Source organism: Rattus rattus, chromosome 2 (genome assembly GCF_011064425.1).
Source record: "Rattus rattus isolate New Zealand chromosome 2, Rrattus_CSIRO_v1, whole genome shotgun sequence".
Classification (NCBI taxonomy): Eukaryota; Metazoa; Chordata; class Mammalia; order Rodentia; family Muridae; genus Rattus; species Rattus rattus.
In genome coordinates this window covers 57,837,030-57,861,767 of record NC_046155.1, presented here as the reverse complement: position 1 = coordinate 57,861,767, position 24,738 = coordinate 57,837,030, and the positions used below count along the sequence as shown (strand labels likewise).

At 47.6% G+C, this 24,738-nt stretch overlaps 1 protein-coding gene across 7 annotated transcripts in view; it reads right to left on the bottom strand.

Moving 5' to 3' along the window:
• Positions 1 to 24,738, bottom strand: part of Gfra1 (GDNF family receptor alpha 1) — a 226,429-nt gene that overhangs the window by 33,798 nt on the left and 167,893 nt on the right. For all 7 annotated transcript variants that reach the window (XM_032892238.1, XM_032892239.1, XM_032892237.1 and 4 more), the window contains one exon: positions 904 to 1,013. In XM_032892238.1, the coding sequence (XP_032748129.1) occupies positions 904 to 1,013 (110 nt within the window). The remainder of the gene's footprint in view (positions 1 to 903; positions 1,014 to 24,738) is intronic.

The following is a 24,738-nucleotide window of genomic DNA, read 5'->3' as shown; positions in this document are numbered from 1 at the left end:
GTCTTCCCGCTGGTGATGTGTATGACCCTGTCACAGATGCTGGGAGGGCGAGCCTGGGCTGTGAGACAGCTGTGACTTCTCTCACCTCCCTCAGCCTTCACTATGCTCCTTCTCAAATGCCAACTGTGATGGGACCCTGAGAGGGAAGCTTCGGTTGTGCCTGGTACGCAAGGGCAGCCGCCTTTCTTTCTGCCAGCCCTGTTTGCCCCAGCTGTAAGTCTGCCTCTTTCTGGATGTTTCCCCGAGGAGTGTTATTTCATTGTACTCGTTTCCTGAATGCGGAGCGTATGGCTAGCCTAGTGCCACAAGCCTCTCAAGTTAGAAAACACCAGTTCTGCTCTCAGTTATATACAAGGGAGGGAACTCATTTTAAACAATCCCACGCACACCAGGAGTCAAGTGGCCAAGAATAACATTGGCAAGGAGCTCCTATTGGGGGGCAAGGGGGGTCATTTCCAGGGGGCCAGTTCTTAGAGACAGTTTCTTGGATTTCCAAGTTCCTTCTTCCCAAAGTTCCCTAAATTCAATTAACTTCGTTGGACTTGCTCTCCTCTTCTAATACACATGCAAGCCCTGCTTTCGTTCTGTGTGGCCAGTTCCAGTTCCTCAATGGAGATGCTTTAATTTCTTTAAAGTAGGTAGCCTTCCTGCTCCATAATTAACCCAGTGTCTCCCTTCTCTGGCATGTTTCCTTTCTTCCTTCTTCCTTTCCTTCCTTCCTCCTTCCTTCATCCCTCCTTCCTTCTTTCCTCCCTCCTTCCTTCCTTCCTCCCTCCCTCCCTCTTTCCTTCAGAGTATCTTCAAACCTCTACAACAAAATCTACTGGGAAAACTTCTCTTGTGTAGACACCGTAAGCCACCTTAAACAAATATGAAATCCGGATTTTTCTGCCCTGGCCTTACCGATCAGTCCCGAGTAGGCCAGGAGGCAGTCTGCGTAGTTCTCCTTAAGACAGTTGCTGACAGACCTTGACTCTGGCTGGCAGTTGGTAAAAAAATCTGCAAGGCGAGATCTGCAACAGAAAAGGGGTTGGGGGGGATACATTGAAAACACCCCAGGCCTCTGAATTGAGAGAAGGGATTGTGGGGAGAGGCAGTCACAGGCTCAGGGGTGAGGAGGCAACCGTGGGGTTACTGACTCTAAGTGTGTACTTCAAGTACTTCAAAAGTAAGTGGGGGGGGGAGTAAGTGAAGAGGATTTTGGATGTTTTCAGTACAAAGATATGATATGGTTCTGGGACAATGAACACGCCAATTAGCCAAATCGTCACACATTGCATATGTACACGCATTAAAACATCACCCCGAGGTCCATAAATATGTATGATATATTGTGTGTCTATGACAAATGCAAAGTATCCATGAAGAGGGAAAATAACATTGTCTGTGAACAGACATAATAATAATTCCTTTGGCAGTATGCTTCTTTATGCTTGTTCTCTCTCTCTCTCACCACCCGCCGAGCGAGCGCGCCCGCGCGCGCGCGCGCGCGCACACACACACACACACACACACACACACACACACCATGCAGAAAACACCAAATTATGGGTGTATCTTTCCTTTATTCACCCCTGCACCCACCCCTCCCCTGACCTCCATCTACCTGTGTGTGCCTGTTTGTTTGGACAGAAATCTTCAGGGTCTATAACTGGAGAAATCTAGAGGCTTTGAAGTTTCCATTCAATATTTATTTCTGACTAGACTTATTTGCATCTTTAGGAAACACGGCTTCTCTACACTCTCACCGGAGATCCACACTGGGAAAATATTTACTTTATACCGAAACATGTTCCTGGCATCAAAATTGGATCCTACAGCCCATCTGCTCCCATAATTCCTAGAGCCTTACAATATGCATGCTTCTGTCTCCCGAGTCTTTTCGCATCCCCCTCGCCCCATGCTCTAAAGAGCTGGTTTTTCTGGGAGCAAAGGGAAAACCAAGGGGGGTGGGTGAGGCTCTCTGTGGGTAGAGATGCCTTGAGGTTCAATGCCTCGTCTTCAGAGCCCTTTGGCCAAGATGTGGCTATTGGAACTCCGAGAACTCTCTAGAGGTGAGCAGGATTCATGGGGAAGCCATGAGTGGTGGTGAAGGAGGAGAGACACAGAAGTAAACGAAGGGAAGCCATCGTTGATCACTGGTGTGAGGAGGGAGAGGGCGGCTGATTTTGACCATGGGCTGTTTTAAGATCTTCAGATGTTGAGGAAATCCTGAATAAGAAGAGGCCCCTGGTGAGGTCATATTGGCAGTCAGCAGCCATGTTTCTATGGGAGAACATAGTAAACTTGGAGATGTAGGTTACCCAGCAACTCGGGAGACAAAGGGCCACTGTCTCTGTTTGCACTGATCACTCCTGATTGGCTGCTGATGAGCCCAGGGCTCATCCTACCTCTTTCCTTGAGAGAACTGTAATTTGCTTAGCTTCATCTATGATGCCTCAGGCCTGGGTTTGCTGCACTGAGCTGGGCAGGGCTGTAGGGAGTTAAAGGTTTGTAAATGCTCAATTTCTTCTAGGTTTTGGGAGCTGTGGGTGTTTGCTTTGTTTTCGAGACAAAGCCTTGTAACGTAGTACGGGCTATAATCAAACTTGCAATTCTCCTGCCTCAGCCTCCCAATTCTAGGATTATAGGTTGTGCCAGGTACTGTGCATAGACTCTTTCCTACCATTCTAACTAGAGAAGGCACTGGAAGCCCAAGGCCAGTGGTCAAAGCTCAAGGTACACTGCAAGGGCTCTTTGTTCTAGGAGGCAGGCTCGTCACAAGGGGTCTGGGCACAGGTGCTGAGATCTGCTTCATTTTCTCTACACAACACCCAAACTCCTTGGAAAGCCTCTCGGCCACTTTAGGAGCAGGGTATGGGCTAAGTTAAGTGGCTCTTCAAACCACCCATCCCCTACTCCATGGAAGACAAACGTAGCCAAGGTTTTGCTGCATCCTGTACCTTCTGATAAACACACGGACTGGCGTAAGACTTGGGCATGTCTACCTTCTGACCAAAGGATCTCTTTACTGTAGGAAATCCCTAAAGATACCTCAGGCTTACTCAACTGGATCTAATGGCATTCAGCTTGGATGGAGTGTTAATTTCAGAAAAAAAAAAAACAAAACTATTTCTGGTCATGAAAGTTAATGATCTAATGGTCTCTAACTCTGCAAAGTCCACCTCCACCTCAGACAGCTCTACACAGATCCTGGCTGGTAGTGGTGGCAGGCTGAACAGTGCCCTGACCCGGTAGTCCTTCCTGCCCATCTGCTCTTGGATGTGTCTGAGTCTCTAGGGAATACTGTTAACCCATGCCGCTGTGGTACAGATTACTGTCCCTCAGGCAAACACCACACTCATTTTGCTTAATAACCCCAGAGTTGACTCACAACTACACCCTGGAATAAAAGGTTAATGGAGTCAGTATTTTGCAGAAAGCAACCTGGTGGGGAGAATCAAACAAAATACATGTCGGAACCCCCCTCTCCCACAATGACTGCTAATTGAGAAGAGACTGTTGGTGGTATAATCAAAAAAGGGCACAACCGGTTCCTGCCCGTCACCACTTCACACTGACCCCCTGGTACTCTCAGACCCAGGCGGTCACTCCCTGGTATTAGTTCTGGCACTGTAGGGCCACATAGAACTAACATTAATTCATCTCAGTGGCGGCTGGCTTCAGTGGCACCACGCCCATGTTAGCTTAGCTATCTTCTAGCTCCAGCAGTCTCTCCATTCCCATTGCTAGTCACCCTGGGAACTCTTATCCCAGCTACCCGGTAATATCAAGACTCAACAAACTGTAACCCAACAACCAGATTTATATGTCAAATACTCAATGCACAATACATCCACAGAATAAACTTACAACCAATTGATAAGGATATAAACTTCCCACCTAGGTAAGATAAATTTGTCTACAGAAATCCATCCCAGCTACATTGTCAATTCAGGACCACCCGGATCTGGGCCATCCTTCTCAGTCTCCATTTGATTCTCCCTCCACTTCCTTCTCTCCCTCCTTACAAAAACTTGTCCCCGCCTTATTCTTTAACTGTCCAATCATGGCCTTGATCTAACTTGTGCCAGCCAGCCCTCACCTGTATAATGACATCAACCTACAAGAGATCGTGAATGAAGACAGCTCTAAGACCAGTAAGGCTGTGGAGCACAGCTTAGGAATGGAAGTAAGCAATAGGAAGATTAGCCTAGAAGAAGCCAATGTTCAGAGGAAGACAAGACCCCCCCCCACACACACACACAAACACACAAATACAAGCACACATACTTTACTCAGGATCACCCAACAAGCATAGCATGGGCCCAAAGAGCAGCTATGTAATATGGGGCTGGGAAATGAAAGACCACACAGTTAACAGGAGGATGATTTGGGGGCTCTTTTCTCAGCTCACTTCCCCTTCCATTCTTGGGAGTCCTCTTAACTTTAAATATACTCCTTGTCCTAAAGGATAGGATTTTCCTCCATCTTTTCTCCAGGCAGCGGGCAGAATTTTCACCTAATTTGTGTTACGCGTTTCCTCTTAAACTCAAATGAAGCTGTCCTCAAGCTTCCTTCTGAATCTGCTTTTAAATTCTTCCATTAACGAGACCAACAATCCCAAAAGGGAACCCCAGTGACCCCAGTAACAAGACCGATGCATCATGGGCAAAGAGTTTCGGGATCCAGGTGAGTTCCAGGCCGCTGTTACAGCACCCACCTTTCTGGTTCTAGCAGATCTGCTCCTTACCTGTTCTTCACACTCACACTTGGAGACAAGGGGGTCACATGAGGAGACTTCCATTATACAGAACAGAAGACTGAAGAAGTAAGAGTTCCACACAGTAGTGTGCTGGGAGCAGCTCATTATGGGTAGGTGGGCCGTTTTGAGGAATTGTGGGAACCACTTGACAGAGTAGCAGCTTGAAAACACCACATCAAGAGTATTTATCCTGTACTAATCACCAAACGCTATAATTCTTGGATGACAAATGAACACTGTGTTGACCAAACATGACGATGTGATTGGTCCTATGGCTAAAGCCTTGGCTGTCCCATCTTGGAACTCCGGGCCAGGCTTCTACTTGCCAACAAAGCACCATGTCACCAGCTACAGCCCAATCGTCCAGTATTTTCCAAAGAAAGAGGAAATATTCCTCCATAGCATCTCTCTCTATCACAGACCTCTGAGACCTCAGATGTTGGGTGCCAGTGGCCAGGTGCATGGGTTAAACCGCCAAACAGTTCCAGCTCAGAGACTGATGCTGTAGTCTTGGTGCCTCTGATATAACAAGAGAAAGACCTTGTGTTTAGCTTAATCTGCCCAGAAGCCGTAAGAAACAGGTAAAGGATTATGAAAATACCAGGGCTAGTTCTTGTTTGATTTGTTGATTTGTGGCATGGTCTTATGTAGCCTAGGCTGGCCTCAACTGGATATGTAGCTCAGGATGACCTTGAACTCTTGATCCTTCCACCTCCACTTCCTAACCACTGGGAGAACCACAGTCCTTGAAAGCTGTTAAGAAAGGCTGCTAAGAAAAGTAAAACCAAAGGCAAATGAAGAATTTAATAAACAACTTTACAAATGACCTAGTTTTTCCCTGGCAACTCTAAGGAGGTAGATATTTTGTTGTTTTAAGTTTCGACTTTATTTATTTATTTTTAATGTTTTAATTAGCATGCAAAGTAACAGGTTTCCCTGTGGTATTTCATAACACTTGGTTTGGGCTAATTCCCCTCACACTCTCTGCCTTTCTACCATCTCCCTGCCTCCCACCTCATACCCTAATCCTAATTTTATACTTAAGAAAAATAAGTCTTCTTTCTAGAGGAAAACAGGGAACAACAGAACCTAGATTTTAAAACTACACACTAACCCACAGCTGCAATGGCTTTGGAGAAGTCATGCTGTCAGGACTGAGACAGAGGAGGGACATGCTCATCAAGGGAAGGCAGAGGAGGGTGTGGCGGGCAAAGGTCAGCACCACCGTGCCATGTTTGCTGTGATTTCTGGGTAGCAGTTATGAAGGGTTTGCGTGTGCTGGGTGCTGGTTTATGTGCTCTGTATGTAGCCATGCACACAACTCTCACAACAACCTTACTTCCTGGTAGCATGGACCTCCCTAGCTAGAAGGGGAGCCTGAGGGAGAGAGGAGAGATCAGTGTAGACCCTTCCAAGTTGTAGGACTCCATTTGCTGGCATTGAGGGATAGCCACATTCCATCCAGCTCCAGCACCAGAGAGGACCCTCAACCCTTACACCAGGCACACAACTTGCCACGAGCTCTGCTAAGCATTTCAACTAGGATGGTGAGGCTATGGGATGCAGGGGAGCCTCGAAGGGGAAATAATCAATGAACTGAGTTTAGATTTTGTCCTAAAGGCATGGGAGCCACCAAAGGACTTTAAACTGGCACATACACATGATCAGATATGTGTTGGCAAGACTTGTTTAGATCTCTCAGCTGTTTCAGGAAAGATCTGCTTAGGACGTATGGGCACCCACACTGCCTGAGCAGTAATGGGCCACACAGCATGTAGCTGAGGGCAGTGTGTGTGTGTGTGTGTGTGTGTGTGTGTGTGTGTGTGTGTGTGTACACACGCGCGTGTGCCCGTGCAAAGCACTGAGGGGCAGGGAGGGATATAAAAGAAGAGAATGGGCCAAAATGGTGGCAGTCAACAAGAAGAAGGGAGCTGGCAGGCTACAGAAAGGCTCAGAGTGCGGACAACTCATCAGAAAATACTCAACCATCCCCTCCTGAGCGCCTACTGTATGCTCAGCTCCAGCATCCAGCATCCCCAGGATATGGCTCACGCACGCACCTCTCCCGCTGACCCTGGGTTATGAGTCATGATGTAATTGGTTTCAGTGGCTTCCCTGCCCAGAGTGCTGGGATCTAAAGGAGGACCTGCAAACCATCCAGCACGGGACTAACAAAGAAAGCCCACGGTTGGCTTTCTCCTGGAGACACAAAATCTCCATGACTACAGCAGTGATGAGCGCTGATTGTTTTTCTCCGAGAAAATGAAAAGGAAATGAATACGCAGTAATGTAGAAATGTGTCGCCCTCGGTCACAGAAAATAAACCCACCCTCAAGGAAGAAAGGGCTGATAAATGCCATGGGCCCCTGAGGAAACCTCAACAATGGTGGTTGATGCAGAGGAAAAGCGTATTAAAGGGAACACGCTGCTAGCTGGAACTAGAAAAATGATGATGATAACAGCCTTAAAGCACTCCCTCGAACAGCAGATGGTCTTTGGTCCGTGGGCAGGGGGATCATTTACCTACCTTTTCTGTAACTTTTAGGGAAATCATGTAGGCAGACAGGTATCAGCACGGCTGGTGTCACTCTTCTCAGATTGCTGTGACTTCTAACCGATTTTCCGGGAAGAAACCCCGTGGATGAGAGCCATGTGGCTGTCGGTGTTGAGCCTGGGTGAAGCGGAACTCTGGTCCTGTACAGGATCCCTTACTAACCACAGTGGCTGAGTGGGACATTTAACATCTTAGACCCTGGGTTTTCTCCTACAAATCTAAGAAACGCAGTGTGTGGGACACGAGGCTGCCTAAGACAAACAAACAAACAAAAAAAACACTCTTTGTTCTTCAAGTGTTTTTGTCATCTGAGTCCCATTCTGCCATTAACCACGATCACAGCATCAAGACACCTGGCTTCCTTTGCCGGTATGGAAGAAGAGTTCTCTTAAGGGTCCCTCACCCGGTTTGCAAGGCAAAAGAGGCTAGAGCACCTGCTCAGGGTCCCAGAGCGGGTGGCCATGGGTAGAATCCTTTGGAGAGGGGATGGTCACGTGTCTGTAGAAGCTCGGCAGGGGGAATATGGCTTTCCTTCCCCGGAGGTCTTGAAGTTATCCAGTATGAACTTGCTCTTCAAGCTTTGCCCTCCTGTTCTCCTGCCTCACAGGTGGCAGTGAGGTATCGTGGCCTGGGTGTGGGTGGGGTCTGCACATAAGAGAAGGTGACCCTATCTATGAGTCAGGCTTTCTTTTGGCTCTTTGGACCCTGCCAGAATCCATGTAGTATAGAAGGACCTGACTAACCAATGGAATCTGTTAAAATGCTTGTCTGGCACACTTGGAGGCGGGGCTTTGACCCCCAGTGTAAAACCAGCTGCAGTGGTGCATGCCCACAACCCCAGCACGTGAGACACGAGGCAGGAGGATCAGGAGTTCATGATCATCTTCAGTTTCATAGTGAGTTTGAGGCTAGCCTGGGCTACACAAGGAACCTAAGGAGAGTGGGCAGGGGAAGGCTAGAGGTTTTTCTGGGAAGCTTTAAACAGTAGGTCCTTCTAAGCCCTGCACTTGGTTCAGATCGCTTGGCTTATGAAAGCTTTCAAATGGTTGTGGTGCTAGAAGGCTCTCTGTTGTTGGAGCACCTCTCTGCTTCAGAGCCCGTCTCTGATCCTTTAGCCCGTGGTTGGACTTCTCCTAATCTTGTTTCTTTTCTTCACTTGGAAGACAGAGCCAATGTCATGGAGCCATCTTATGTGGCTCCTGAGAGACTTAAAGGCAGTTACCCAGAGTTCCTCCTGACACCAGCCACTCAATACACTCTGTTTTCATCACCTCATCCTTCTCCGAGTCCCCAGACAACCCCAGTGCAAAATGTTTGCCCTAAGAACAGACAGCGAGCCCAAGTGCAGAAACAGACACCTCAGGTCACAAATGCACAACAGCCGACATTGGTGAACCCAGCGGCATCAACTTTGACCAAGATGCAATCGAGAAGTCCGAAAGCCAAGAACCTCTCAAGGTCAAGTTCCCTACAACCTCTCAGTCAGAAGAATGTATAGGATGAAGATATTTCAAATGGAGCCGCTTTATGGAAGAGACATAGAGGGAAAGGCATGTTTTTCAATGGCTAAGTATCAGTAAGTTCGGCAATGCTCCTAATAGCTCATGCAGAATGAAAACATTTTGAAAAACAAAGCTTCTAATATTAGCCCGGGGAGGACAATGCTGGAGTACTGAGATGGTAATTGTCTGATAGAATGACACAAAGCAGATTTTTCCCTCCTTCTGTTTTTAGAAAATTACCTTAGCCATTGTGTGCTCCAGCAGCCTACTGGAGTGCACATCTGGAAAGGATCTTTCGGAAAGCTGGAGCCTGTATTAAATCCATTCTGCAGGAGGTGTTGTCTCTCTACCTCCACACAGGCTTCCTGGAGCCAAGGCTGGAGGTACGCTGTGGAACTGAACTGTCGGACTGAGCCTGCGTCCACCCGCTGCCTAGGAGTGAGCCCGAGAGTCAAGCATGGAGGGTAGCCTCTCTGCGGCAAAGGTCCTGAGGCAGAAGCACACACCCCTGCTGCAAAGGCTAGAGCTTCGTGCACCTCAAGTTCATCAGCCGCTACCCTGAGTTGCCATTCGCAGTGAGATTATTAAACCTGAAACTGATCCAGTGGGGGTCACTCATCCACTGTGACCATGTGTTGACTGCTATATCCAATGGCCTCTGAGACATCCCTGCACTCCTGAACCAGGAAGGCCTCTGTGGTTAAGTTGTTCTCGATCCCTGTCCCTGAGTCCTTCATCATCTCTATCATGGTATTCTGGAAGCTTCAATACATTGGTTAAAACATGGGGATATCCTGGTCCTTCCTGCCCCTTAGCTTCCTTGGAGAGGTCCTTGGCAAGCCTCAAGGGCAAGGGTTCACCACATGGGTCCAGGCTTCCCTTACTACACTCCATGCCAATCTCCAGGGCTTCCTATAGAGCCTAGCCGGAAGAAGGAGATCAGAGGCAAGATCACAGGGGCATCTTGCAGTTTTCCCCCCACATCTCCTGTTGTTGGAAGCTGTCCAGGTGGAGCTGACAAGCCAGGCTGCAGGGCGGTACAACCTCATCATTATCTATTCAGATCACATCACACTGCAGTGGCCTCTGAGGGGAAGTCCAGGCAGCATCTGATCAATTCTGGCGTTCCTCCTGAAGCCACCTTGCATGCACACTGACAGCCATCAGTCAACATCCACCAGGTGGCTGACATGGCTGGACAGCAACTCTCCAGTTGGCAATTTCCCAAAGTAAGTTATGGGTGTTGGCAAGCTAATCCATCCCAACCAGAAGGGGCTTTCAGGAGCAGCCTCTGATCTGGTATCCCAGATTTGCCCTTCAGCAGGGGCTCCCTCCTCTGCTACACGGAGATGATTCCTCCCAATGCACAAACTGATAGTTGCAAGATAAACAAATTGTAGACAACAGCAGAAGCACACAGAGAGAGAGAGAGAGAGAGAGAGAGAGCAGACAACTCTGCACTACATCTCCAAGTCAAATAGAGTTGTTTGTATTGCCCCTGCCACAGTATGTCTATTAGTGCAGAAAATCTAGCTTTTCGGTGCTTGTTTTTAAGGGAAGGAATTGAAGGAGCAGAGAAATTGAAGGCTTTCTGGTTGATGAAACAATCATACGCTCTCAGCCACCCAACAGTTGTCTGCCGGGAAAACAGTGGGTGACAAACATGTTAAAACCCTTCAGCGTAAGCCTTAACTCCTAAGCCCCTGATATTTCTGCAGGGGAAATTAATAAATCAGTTTTGTGACAATTTGGCTATGAGGGAGAGAGAGAGAGAAATCTAGATGTTCACCCTTCACCAGTAGAGTTACACTGTAACCCTCCAGACCAACATGGCGTGAATTTACATCACATAGGATTCAGCAGACCTTTGCGTCTTCAGGGGGAGAATTTCAGAAGCAGCTTCACATTCGACTTGGAACTTAAGTCTCACATCATCAACTGCTCAGGCACTCTGGAAAGCGAAGGTCGAGCACTGTGGCTTCATTTAATTGCTTATGCTCGCTCTTGCCTCAGAAACAAGTCTGAGATAGATTCAGCTGTAGCTGCCATACAGCGGGGAATCAAGGGGAGTGTTAGCGAGGGGCTGAGGGCCACAGACAGATAGGAACGCAGAATGCACACTTGCCCTGCTGCCTGAGTGAGAGCTACACACACGGAGCTGAGCTTTTGAACATCCTAGAAAGAAAAGTCTCACGCAATTCACAAAGAACCCAAAACTGGGTATTTAATTCCATGTGTTCAAAGTCTGCAAACCCAGGAAGATACCAGGGTCATTCCTACCATTGAGTCCGAAAGCCTTTCTCTAGTAAGTCCTCTAATGTTTGCTGCTGTAGGATATCAGTGTGTCCTTCAGGCCAATGAGACCACAGTCCAGATACAGGAGTGGGAAATACCTGTAGCTCCTGCTCACTGTGCACTGATCTGAAGACGAGTCCTCCAGGTCTGTGCTCACTAACGGGGGAGCCAAGTATTTCAGAAGGGTGTGTGGAGACCAGTAACTTAATATCACGGTGCTTACAGCCAAAGGGTCTGTCTGAACTCTAATTAGCTTTGCGAACACCAAGTCAATTCTAGAAATTATCCCAAATGCTAACTGCTTCCTTCAGTCAAACCTTGGTTCTTTGGGTTTCCCAGAAGATGAAAAATTAAAATTGCAAACTCTCTTAACTTTAATAATTTGCAAAGCCCTTCCCTCTTCCACAGACTCTCAAAGGCCAGCGCTAACTACTTCTGTGGAACCTGGGTCCCAAGCGCTCCTCCATGGGCTGTGAACTTTCTTATGACACATCAGAGGAGCCCTAGACCATGGAGAAAAACAGACACCTGAGTGTCTAACGACCTACACTGCTACAAACAAACCTGAAACAGAAACATGAAAATAAGGTTCCCTATTAATCTTTAATGGGCTTGCAGAGTTCCCAAGGAAAATTATATTCCACGGTAAATATACACTAGGCCATTTTTCTTTCAGGCAAGTTCTTTTAGAGTCAACAGACTCTGAGCTGAGCAAATAGCTGCTCTCTAATATCTTCCTTCCAAGACGGGCACAGAGAATATCACAATTGTGCAGGAGGCAGGAGCTCATGGAGGTGAGCATCAAGAGAATGAATCGCTCCTGCTAACAGAAGATAACCCCCTTCCCGGGGAATCCTTAGCTCTTGTTCTTAGCAGGGCCTCGTCCTTAATGCCATGAAGTGGCACCCCAGCCCATATCAGTTTCTGCATTTTACATACTGCTCTCACAACTCACATAAAACGTTCTTCTCAAGGACAAAGGAGCTGAGTCCCATGATTTACACAGCTGTTTTCTACAAACAGGTCCCTCATCTTCTCTGCCTGGCTTGCTGAGGTAGTAATTGGTTCATGTAGGGTCAGGGGACTCTTCTCGGCCTTCCCCCCAAAGCTCTTCTCTGTCTCTGGGCCTCCAGCAGGATGCCAGTCTTAGCCTTGATGCTTAAAACAGCTCTGTCAGTTATAGATCTCCACTTAGAGGGTAGCCTTGCCAACACCATGAGAAAGTGTGTTGGCACTTAGAAACATGACCGGAACAAAGTGGGTATTTAGTAAATATTTGGATGGGGAACAGATAAATCTAACTTCCAAAGACTAGGCCTCCAATTGCCTGTTAATCAATCCTAGGAGTAGCCAGCTTGGGTTTGTACATTCATTGGCATAACAGGCTCAGATGAGGGGAAATCAGCCCGAGCTCAACTGTTCCAGACTGTACTCACAGCAGCCACAGTCACTCATGGCTGTTCTAGACTGTACTCACAGCAGCCACATTCATCAGGACTGTTCCAGACTGTACTTACAACAGTCACATTCATCAGGACTGTTCCAGACTGTACTCACAACAGTCACATTCATCAGGACTGTTCTAGATTATGCTCACAGCAGATACACTCATCAGGACTGTTCCGGAATGTACTCACAACAGCCACATTCACTCTTGACTGTTCTAGACTGTCCTTACAACAGCCACAGTCACTCATGACTATTCCAGACTGTGCTCACAGCAGCCACATTCATCAGGACTGTTCCAGACTGTGCTCACAGCAGCTACATTTATCAGGATTGTTCTAGACTGTGCTCACAGCAGCCACATTCATCAGGACTGTTCTAGACTGTGCTCACAGCAGCCACATTCATCAGGACTGTTCTAGACTATGCTCACAGGACCTAGATTTATCAGGATTGTTCTAGACTGTGCTCACAGCAGCCACATTCATCAGGGCTGTTCTGGATTATACTTACAACAGTCACATTCACTCAGAACCTGTCACTGCACTTGGTGCTGTGGGGACACAAAACATTTGACACACAATCTTCTTAGCTGGGCTAGCCTTCACGCACAGCCAGGCCCACAATCAGCCCAGTCGTGAACCTGGTTAGAGTTAGAACCAGATTTGGAGATGAAGCCCACACACTCCTCATGCACTCACCATGTGGCCCTGGTTTTCTGTTCCATCATTTTAGCTCTTGAACTTCTGCCTCCGTTTTGAAATGAATTTCACATGTGTGAAGCTCAAATCTGATTTGAATGTATTTTAGTGATCTCTACTAGGACCAATAAGGTGCAATGGCAGAATCAGTGAACACAGTTGAATGGTGCTTGCTGTTGAAAACATAAAATATAATATTTGTTGTTACTGTACAGTAAGGCTCAACTACAACCTGGTGGCACTGTGTTACATGAAGAAGTCATGTGATCTGGGGCCCCACCTCTCTCAGTAGCCCTCTCCCCAGACTGTGGTCTGGTCATGTCTAAGGGTCATCACAGGCCTCAAACACTATGGAGTCCCAAAGCCTGCATCACTCTGGGCGGTAGAGTTCCCTGGCCACAGCAACCATCCTTCACTGCAGGAACCACTACAAGGCTAGTGACACGAGGCAGCTGGTTGAAGCTGGCCTTGCCAGGCCCATCTCCTTTTGACTTTCTCAGAAGGAAAGACACATATGTGTACCCTCCACAGACTGGGCAGGCACCATGCACCATGGGAAAGTGCATAAGGCCTCATGGGAAAAGTTCCTAAGACCATGTTGTAACTGCCTGGCTGCTGAAATTCACCCAACTATGTCTTGGTCTCTCCATGCAAGGTGTATACTCATGTGACACCTGCAAGGACAGTGAACAGGATGACAGCCTCTAGCATTTTATCGAAAGAGCCCTGGATATAAAATACTGCTGTTCCTCCTTCTGAGGTTCTTCCCATGCCCACTCTGACATCTAGAGACATTGTGGCAGGTACCACACTTCCTTCACAGGAGGGGCCAGACCAAGTAGGGTGTTTCAGACTCACAGGGGTATAGATTTGGCAAAGAGATAAGATACATGCTGGATTCTGGAGGTGCCTGAGGCCAGTGCTTTCTGTCCTCGTGGGAACTAGAACAACTGGTCTACCTCCTAGGTAGGCTCTCTTCTGCATGGCTTGGTGTCAGAAACCCAGTCAGACAATATTCAGTGGCACCCTCGGACACCCAGATACACCCGTTTCTGCAGGGAAGATGGTCTTCTCCACCCAGCCCACCCTACAATCCCTCCTGACAACCAAAGATGTGTCCACACAGAGGAAGTAGCAGGAGGAACCGCGTAGAACGCATCAGCTGTCCTTCCAGTAGCTCAGGGCACAAAGACTGCTCTGAAGGTCATTGTTGAAAGGAGGGCTCCTCTCTAGATAACTGCCCTGGAGCCCTCTGTTTAGGAATATATTTTCAATTATAACTCAGACAACTACACCCCTGTTTCAGGTCAAGGTCGTCCTATGGACAACTGGTTGTCTCCTCCTTTATGTACAAAATGAAGAAACAGATTTGACAGGCAGTAGGGCTACCCCAGAAAGGCTCTAAGCAGGTTTGTGGTCACCATATTTTTATGCTTTGAAGTGAAGGTTTCCCCAAAGGCTCGTGTTTTAAAATCTTTGTGCCTAGTTGGTGGAACTATTTTGGGTTCTGGAAACTTTAGGAGATGTCACTTAGATGGAGTAAGTGGGCCACTGGAGGTGTGTCCTTAGGAGCTGTATCTTGTAGAAGGTCCCCTCTCTAACCAGGCTACCAGGAAGTGAACAGATTCTGCCACATGTCCCCACCCCATAATATTGTCTCCCCACAGGGCCAGAAACTGAGCGAAGTGATCCCAAGCTGTGGACCAAAACAATGTCTTCTCCCTTGAAGCTGTTCCCTCAGATACTCTGGTCATAGGTAAAACAGCCAACTAACACATAAGCATTAGTGTCCTCCATGAGTAAGAAGCTGCCACCTGACGTTATAGCCCTTCTTGGTGAGTTCCCAAAGTCTTCCACAAGCATAGTTCCACCTCAAGGCAGCTGGGGGGGGGTGTCCTTCTTATTCTCCTGCCCATGACCAACTTCTTGGCCTCAATGCCTTCCCGACCATTCATGTCCAAGTGGCTCAACAATCCAGACCACAGCTGTAGCGTGTACTGTCCTCTTCCCAACAAGATCACCCCCTCCCAAGGCTCAGATCCAGCAACACTGATGATCTAGGTATGTTCCTTCTCAATCAATCTGAAAGGGACATTGAATACCAGCCTAGAGTACCTGGCTAGCATTTCCCTAATCAGTAGCTCTCCAAGGGCAAACTCCGACCAGCAGCAGTGGCAGGACTGGCCTTTCTACTGTAGACTCTCTGGTCCCACACCAGACCTCTTGCTTCAGAACTGATCCCAGCACAGACTGAAGCTGGAACAGCAGAGACTCTCCTAAGAAATTCCAGAACCATCTCTCCAGGCCTTCTGTTGTGGCATAGACACCTGTCCTTGCCCGTCTCCTCAGCACTGAGGATACCCCACTTATCTCTTACCTCTGAGGCCCACAAAGCACCTGATGTCCCACCAATGAACCAATCGCTAGCCACAGTCAGTCTAACAAACAAGAAGGAAATGTCACAGCCACAGACAGGCCTTAATGGTAGCTGAGCGTGGTTCAGCTTGACGTTCTAATAGGGGGTTGATCTCTGGCCCTTTGTCCTGTCTCTGCAGAGAGGTTTTCTAGCATGGTGCCTCAGTCCTTTGCTGCAGTGTTCTGGGAGGGAAGGCATTTCCTCTACCCAGACCCCTGTTCCAAGAAGCCTCACGCTGTTACATGGAGCCAGGGAAGCAACTGCTGGGTGCTTAGAAGAATCTACTATTTCCAATTCTAAGGGTTGGCTTAGGTCAACTATCATCGCAGCTTCTTTTTCTCTGTGGAAAAAAAATTAAATTAAAAAAATAAAATAAAATTGGCCTTGAGAGAGTAGAGGAAGCTATATGAGTACGTACCTTCCAGCCAGAACTCGGAGCTGCAGAATTACCTGCAGCCCCTCCTCAAGCCCCAACCTCAGAAGGAAGCTTTAACAAATGTTCCTAGACAGAATTTATAACACCAGCCTAACACCTCGGGGCAGTGCTGGAATCCTCTAGCATTCTGGGAAGAAAAGCCACTGACAAAGGTGCTGTCGTCAAGGGGACATTTCTTCCAGCAGGTCATCACGCAGAGCCGTTTTCGGCAGCCTGCCTGGCAGCCCCACAGCATAGCGTGGCTGACAGAGAAGTCCAGCACCCTTAGTCCACCCAAAAGGGCTCCAGTGCCTGTTCCCAGACAGCCCCTAGGCACACCGTGCCAACATGCACAGCAGGTCAGGCACAGGGCAGGCACAGGGCAAGCACACCTACCCACACTGTTTCAGTTCAGAGGCCTGAGGAAGGACAGTATATTTGAACCCAAGCCTCAAGCCAAGATTATCCCTATCTATCCACTGTGGCGGTTTGAAAGTGAGATTGGGGCAACCTGCTCATCTTACAGAGCCTTGTGGTGGGGTGGGCTGGGGATCAGTGTGGTTGTTTCTCCAGTCAAATGAAGTCCCTAGTTCTTGTTCTTAGAGAATCAGCAGGAGCTTGACCTGGAAATTCTACAAACCAAAAATGGAAGCTGTGCCAAGGTCTTTCTGCTGGACACCAGGGTTTGAAGAGTGTAAAAACCTCTTCCGAGCATTTCCCTACATATTTTTTGTTGCTTTATTTGAGAACTACTTCTAACAAAATAGATTGTTATTTACAGCAACACGAGATGCGCCTCTTGATGTTATTTTAAAGTGAAATGTAAATGGAGCTTTTCATTAGCATGTAAACATTCGTCAGCTTTGATGTGCTATAGGAAGGAGTAATAGATTTAACCCATATAAACAAACCCCCCTGGGATTCTCCGTGATTTTTTTTTTCAAGAGTGTAAAGAGCTTAAACCAAAAAGGCTGAAGATTTGCTATTTTAACAAGAAATGAAATAATGTTTCCAACAGGTGCGGGAGCTCGGTCCAGACAAGATGCTAAGCCTCCCAAACACTCTCCTTTGAAAAGAATTTAAACACAAAGTGGAAACAAAGTTACCGTCACCGTCCAAGTTCCGGCCTCCTCAGTGTTTCTGGTAGCCATACCGGCAGCTTACAAGACAAGCACCCTTGGACCAGCAGCAGGTGGCATAGATTCTAGATCTCAGGCTCTGCAGCCCACCAGGCCTCCGGAGCTCACATTCCGGTCACACCACATGGGTGACATGTAAATGACTTACGATCTCGCATCCCCAGTCTTCCCACTCCTACTTTGCTGGAAAGTGCTCTCTGCACAATGCTTGGCACACTGTAAATGTCAAATAAATGTTGCTCACCCGTACCCTAAACTCAGCTGCTGCTGACATTCACACATTCCTGCAGTGATGTCCCCAGGCTCCTGAGTCCTGTGTGACAAACCACTCTGTCCCCGGTTGTGGCTTGCTTCCCAATGGGATGATGCTGACTCACTGTGTGGAACCATCAGGGGAGGAATGCGTAGGGTTCCTCCCTTCTGAGTCAGTGAGGGTCCTTTGCCCCTCGTGTGACTGACTCACTCAGAGGTGAGAGACCACCCCCACTTGGTTACTTCCGGTCAGGGAGGTTTTCCCTGGCCCACAAGGCTGCCAGTCCTGTCTCTGCTGCCTGAACAATAGCGAGTCTCACCACTGTGGGCCCAGAAGTCTCGCCAGCAGCTCCACTCACGTGAATCTTAATGTATCCATGTGTGTTAAATACTGTGTATTCTACAAGAAATGTTCTGGAAATGACGCATACCCTAAGCAACTCTAGATTTTTCTTCCCTGCCTCTGTCCACCCACTTTTCCTGGAGGCCCAAATACCAAAAGGGAAAGGAGGGTGATACTTAAAGTTTAGCAACGTGACCTCTGGAAACATCCCACTCTGTCCCTATAGGCCAGAAATATCAATCTGGAAATGTTTGTAGAAAAAGTAAAATGGAAAGGGGACCCAACAGAGAGATCACTGTGCTCTGAGGTAGTCACTGGCCAACATGATTCCTTCATTTTAACCTCATGCTTGTAAGGACAGAGGCAGCGGTCCCATCCGTGGAGGGGAAACTGGGCTTCAAGCTGCCCCATCATAACCTGAGTGGAGGTCCAGGCCCTACCTCACTCGATCTGTGCTGACAACTGTGGTGGGGAAAGAAAATCCCAGGACTCCAATGGGAGTGTGGGGCCTTTCATGTTGATAACTCTTTTAAATTCCTGTTTTCCTCGAGTGTGAAATTTTCTGCATAATTAGTCGCCTTCGGAAATTACAGAGAAAGTTCCTTATTTCACGAGTTGGAAATGCCCCCACAGAAATGAAAATGGCAGGACACCCTGGAGGTGTGGAAACAAGAGATGGGCTGGGAGCAGGAAGACAAGTGTGTGTGAGACCCAGCTCCATGCTGACCTAAGAGGAGGCTGCAGTAGTCAAGACAGACCCTAAGGAGAAGCGAGCACATGCTGGTTCTCAGTGATGATGCTCACACTGCCCAGGCTGCCCTTGCCCTCCACAGGTTCTCCCCAAGCAGTAGATGCTAATTAAACACACGGCACGCTACCCTCCTGGCTCACAGGATACTATAAGAGGTAACGGGGTACAAGATGAGAATGCCTCAGGTCATGGGCTGCAGGGGCGACATCAACCACCGACTGTGCATGACCATAAAAGGGAGCACTGTGCTGAGAGAGCTGCATGTTCGTTCTCAACCTTGAAGACAGCATACAGTCTGAGGGAGATGCCTCCCACTGCCAGCAGGGCCAGGGTGATGGAGGGCCCTTAGGAAGGCTGAGGTCTCATTCATTCCTGTTCCTTGCTCAGTGGGTGAAGCAGTTTTGAAGAGAAGCCGTGGGAGACAGAAGCCCCAACCCTGGAATCTGGTAGGGATCCGGTGAAGAAGAGAATGTGTCTGTTTAGCTTATGGGTCTAATGGGGTGTGATCTCGGCGCGTGAGGCCTCCGTTGCTGTTGAGTGTGGGAACCCACTGGTAGACATCTTTGAAGAGGAAAAGTCTGAGGAACTGGGGCAGCAGAGGGGATCAGATATGGCCTCCCTTTACTGCCCACAGCTTTAGACAGGGTGGTCTGAAATCCATGGACCCAGAGACCCTCCCACCCATATTCTCTTCCTTCAGTACTTCCTCGAAAGATCCCTAAGGTCCTGTCCCCACCATACCATTCCCTAGCCCTGCATTGAGATGCTATCCACTCAACACAGAACTCTTCTGTGGTCAATGGGGTGACCTTGGGGCAGGAGGGTTACAAAGGTGCATCTATTGGGTATATCCCAAGAGTAGGACAGAAACGTGGGTTATTCAGAGCTGGTGTCTGCGTGTGACAGCAAAGACTTCATCTAGACCACAGGATGCACGGCCAACATTCCTGATATACACTGCTTTTGGCTAAGTGAGAGTCAAGGATTGAACTCAAATAACAGTGCAGTGGGGTTTAAGGATCACACAGGGTGAGACTGAGTATCTGGAAGAAAGACCTGTGACCAATATGTCCAGGGTCCAGGCTGTCACGCACAACTGAGGGAGTGTGACCCATGTAAATAGGGAGTTAATAATAATCATTAAAAGATCAGTGTGGTCTTGGAGGGTTTTTTCCCCCTATTTGTGGAAACAAGTCTTTCAGAGTCAGTAAGCTGCCACAGAGTATCCACTCCGTAATAAGCAGAGTGCTCAGGAAGAAATAAGACGAAGCAAGAACTTAGTAAGCATGTGTTACCTGGGAAGTCATGTTCCCTTTTCAAATGATGCTAAGAGGCTCTGGTAGACATTATGTCCCAAGCGCTATGAAAAGTCTTTAAAACCAAGGCAGTCCTAGTTACTGAGCCATGCAGAGTATCTGGACTCAGGACCACATGTCTGTTTGTCTGTCTGTCTGTCTGCCTGCCTGCCTGCCTGCCTGCCTGGAATTAAAGGCAGGAAGGTGGAAATGCAGGGTGGAAACATTACATTCATGTCAGAAGAAAAGAATCCTTTGCAGAGAGAGACAGAAACCAGGATTTGGAGTTAGTAAGCTGGGGTTGACTTCAGATCACGTATTGAAGAGCTCTGTGCTTCTGGTTGTCCTCTTGGCCATCCACTATAAGACAGCTGGTATGATCAGAGACTAAAGTGGTCTTGAGGTCCCATCAGTGAGGTCTCATCAGTGCGGCCATGTTAGTGAGGTCCCAACACTATGGTCTCATTGGTGCGGTCATGTGAGTGAGGTCCCAACAGTAAATGATGCAGTCCACTCATGGTCCTTATCAACACTCAGGGCTGCACTGTACTTTACTTCTTAAACCTTTCTCAGTGTAGCCCTAGGCTTCTCCACCACACTGTTCTCTTCCATGCAACTCATTCCCTGACCTACTTGACAAGGCGGCTTCTGCAGGAAGCCTTATTAAGTTGGCTGTTCTCATCTCTGTTCTCCCAGAGTACTTCATGGGCCCCTGACCAGACACTACCATGTCCTGATGTAAAATGTGTGTTGGCCTCCTTCTCTGTCACATGCATGAGATTTCAGGTTTTTAATTCTCTCACAGTAAATGCAGACCATTGGGTAGATGGAATACATGGGTATGTGAAGCCAGATAGGTATGCAATGAATACTAGATAGTCAATAGGTAGATGGAATAACAGATGAATGGATGGATGGATAAGAAAACAGAATGACAGACAGAGGGCTGGAACCTCTTTATGTGTCCCTCTGAGTTCCCTCTGAATAACTGACATCACTGTAAGTCTGAATAACTGACATCACTATCTGTCTGAATAACTGACATCACCGTTGGAATAAGTGGCATCACTGTCTGTCTGAACGATGACATCACTGTTTATCTGAATAGATGACATCAGTATCTGAATAACTGATGTCATTATGTGAACAACTGACATCACTGTCTGAATGATGACATCACTGTAAGTCTGAATAACTGATATCACTATCTGAATAGCTGACGTCACTGTCTACCTGAACAAATGACATCACTGTCCACTACCTTTTCCCTCTTGATTGTTCCACCCATTCCAGCTTCTCTCTATGCTCTAATTATCTACCTAAGGCATCTTCACAGAGACTTTCATCACAAACCTGAAGATTCCCGGTTTTAGTAGTAGACTATTTCTTTTCCCATCCCATCCAGGAGAACAGATCCTGTCACACAAATCAGCAGCAGGCTCTATGTGACCCACTCTAAACTCTCTCCATTTGGACAACTTAGTCTCTCAAATCTACTCTCATGTTTCATATTTTCATTCTTTTACTCATTTTGCAAATAGTCATTAATTACTTTGGCTGGAAGTTATTATATTTTCCAAATGCTTTTCTTCTGGGCCCTTTAATCTCTCATCTAAACTAAGAACTCCCTAATTGGCTTCTGATCCTCTCCAGACCCAGCCCACCTGGCCTCCTCTCCACACCCTGCCCACCCGGCTTCATTCTGATGCTCTCTCTAGGTCTTTGAAGGATAAAATCTAGCACTTTGAATAGTGCTGGAAGCCCTGAGGTCTTGTTTTGAATCACACTGAGTTTACGTTGTCTCCAACCGCACCTCCTGCTTCAGGCTCTCTATTTCTTAGCCACCATGATCTGAACCTTTGCTCCCATGTGATTACCCAGAAGCCTTCTCTGGGTTCCTGGGCTTTGCTTATCCACATTTTTCTTTCATTTGCTTTCCTGCTCACCGATGGGAAAAGACAGCTCTGGTGCAAGATTCCCTCCAGATCTGGATATTGACACCATATGCAAATATAATAAAAGGAGTCTCTGACTCTTCTGTCTCCAGGCTGAGTGGAGAAAGTGACTTTGGAAGGGAGTGGACAAACTGAGGGTGGTGATGGTAGGAGACCCAAGCAGAAACGCTGAGCTTGGCAAGTGTGTGGAATGGTGGACGGAGAGAAGAAGCAAAGGAAACCCATCCGTTTTTCCCCCCAAAGCTATTGATTCTGAAAGAAACAAATCGCTTTATCCTGGCTTCTGCCAAAGTGAGATACAGGGAGACAGCAGAGCAGACTGTATCTGATTCATACATCCTTGAGATGCCCAGAAGAACCTATGCTCTCCTCACCTGAGAAGCAAAGACAAGGTGTGATGATTTGTATATGCTTGACCCAGGGGGGAGCTGCACTATGAGGAGGTGTGGCCTTGTTGGAGTGGGTGTGTCACTGTGGGTGTGGGCTTAAGACCCTCACCCTAGCTACCTGGGAATGAGTCTTCCGTTAGGAACCTTCAGATGAAGATGTAGAACTCTCAGCTCCTCCTGCACCATGGCTGCCTAGATGCTGCCATGCTCCCACCTTGATGATACTGGACTGAATCTCTGAACCTGTAAGCCAGCCCCAATTAAATGTTGTCTTTTATAAGACTCGTCTTAGTCATGGTGTCTGTGCACTGCAGTAAAACCCTAGCTAAGACACAAGGGTTAGTGTGTGTTGAAGGAGATCCTTGCCCTGTTTTCAAGGTCTATGTCACATAGACACATACAAGTAGGAGAGAGTTCTCCCAGGTGGGGTGTGTTAAAACCGGACACTTGGCACTTTGAATGCACTCATGTACTAATGTCTAGAGACACTCATGTACTCATGTGGAATGAAAGCCATTCAAATGGACTGGAAAATGTATCACTTGTATCCTCTCATATTTCTGAACCTTTCTCTCCATGGTTCAGAAGTTTGCATTGTCTAATTGCTGATTTCCATTCGTGAATGAATCAGTGTAAAATAAAATTAAGTGGCAAATCAATCTACCAAATTAATCTAGTTTTAGGCATTAATTATCCTCTCAGCCATTTTCTCTCCAACTTAGCCACATGTCAAGCCCAGGTCTAACCATGCTGCATTTGGTTTTTAACACAGGAGCTTACACTTGGGAAGTAGAGTCTTGATTTCTAGGACCTACAGTTTACTGCGTATCTGAGTTAGGGTTTCCATTGGTGTGAAGACACCATGACCACAGCAGCTCTTATGAAGGCAAACATTTAATTGGGGCTGGCTTACAGTATAGAAGGCTTAGTCTGTTATCATCATGGTGGGATGCATGGTGACTTGCAGCCAGGAGGCAGGAATTCCACACTGGGAGGAGCTTGAACGTAGGAGACATCAAAATCAGCCCCTACGTGACATATTACCTCCAACAAGGCCACACCTCCCAATACTTCCCATGGGCCAAGCATTCAAACACAGGAGTCTATGGAGGCCATACCTACTGGAACTACCACACTGTGCCAAAAAGGTCTCATTCCAGGTAAACATATCTTTCACTATTTTAAAGCATTTGTTTGTTTTTTGATGTATAGTGTTGTATCTGGATGTATGCCTGCGGGCTAGAGAGGGTACCAGATTTCATTATAGGTGTTTATGAGCCACCATGTGGTTGCTAAGGAATTGAACTCAGGACCTCTGGAAGGACTCTGCCCCTTACCTCTGAGCCATCCCTCCATCTCGCACATCTCTTACTTTTTATAGGTGCTCAGCCACTGTTGAACTAAGTAGGTCATTGGGGCAGAAATTCCTCCATTACTTTGTGGAATGTTTTCCCAGTTGTCCCAACTGGGAAGCTAACAATGCTACACATCCCTTATATGTCAGAGGATCACCCTGTATGCGGCAAAGGAGGCATTAGTGGGGGCACCTCAGAAATTGCCAGCACTGTTTTTTTTGGAGCTGTACCAAGGGATGGGTGCCTTCTTGGTTCCGGCACCAATCCTGCTCGTTTCTAAGATTTAATTATAGAATCCTCAGCCCACATCGAAGAAGAGCCATATACCTGGTGACCTCATCAAGCTACTCTTCTGAAGATAAGCGGACCTACTGTTAGGGACTGATTCTAATGCTGGCTCAATTCAATTTGGCTCCCAAAGGCCATGTTCCCAGTGGCTGTGGGTCTCCATCCCGAGCCGGATTTGATTGGCAAGTATTGCTGTACAGCCAATGGCTGAGCAAGTAGACTAAGGCGTGACCTGGGGATTTGGCAGGCTAGGAACTGGGGGGGGGGGGGAGAAAGGAGAAAGAGAGATCTCTATGTCTTGGAAGGAGATGGATCAGACTTAGAGCTGCAGAAGAAAAATCATCCGAAATGTAGATGAGAAGGAATGCAGCTCCCTGGAAGGGGCTGCCCAAAAGTGTCTTGGGGACTAAGGGGCTGCTGAGAAGGAGACAGGCCAACAAAGATAAAATATAGAATTAGAGGGTGTTAAGCCAGGGTTACAGGAGGGAAATATGTACTAGCTACGGAGAGGATTAGAACTGCCCAGTCAAGGTACATTAAAAAAATTAACTGGTGTGTGTGTGTGTGTGTGTGTGTGTGTGTGTGTGTGTGTATGTGTCTGTCTGTCTTTCATTCATGAATCCAGATAGCTCCTGGACAGGTGCACACCTGTGACCCTGCAGGGAGCCTAAGTGGTTTAGCCAAACTATGCTACAACCTAAAATTAAATAGTATGTGTGTGTGTCTTTCTGTCTGTCTGTTTGTCTCTGTTTGCCTGTTTCTCCCTTTCCCTCCCTCCCTCCTTTCCTCTCCCTCCCTCTCCCTCTCTCTCTCTCTGTCCCTCTCCCCCCGTGTGTGTGTGTGTGTGTGTGTGTGTGTGTGTGTGTGTGTGTGTGTGTGTGTGTGTGTGTCCTGGGCA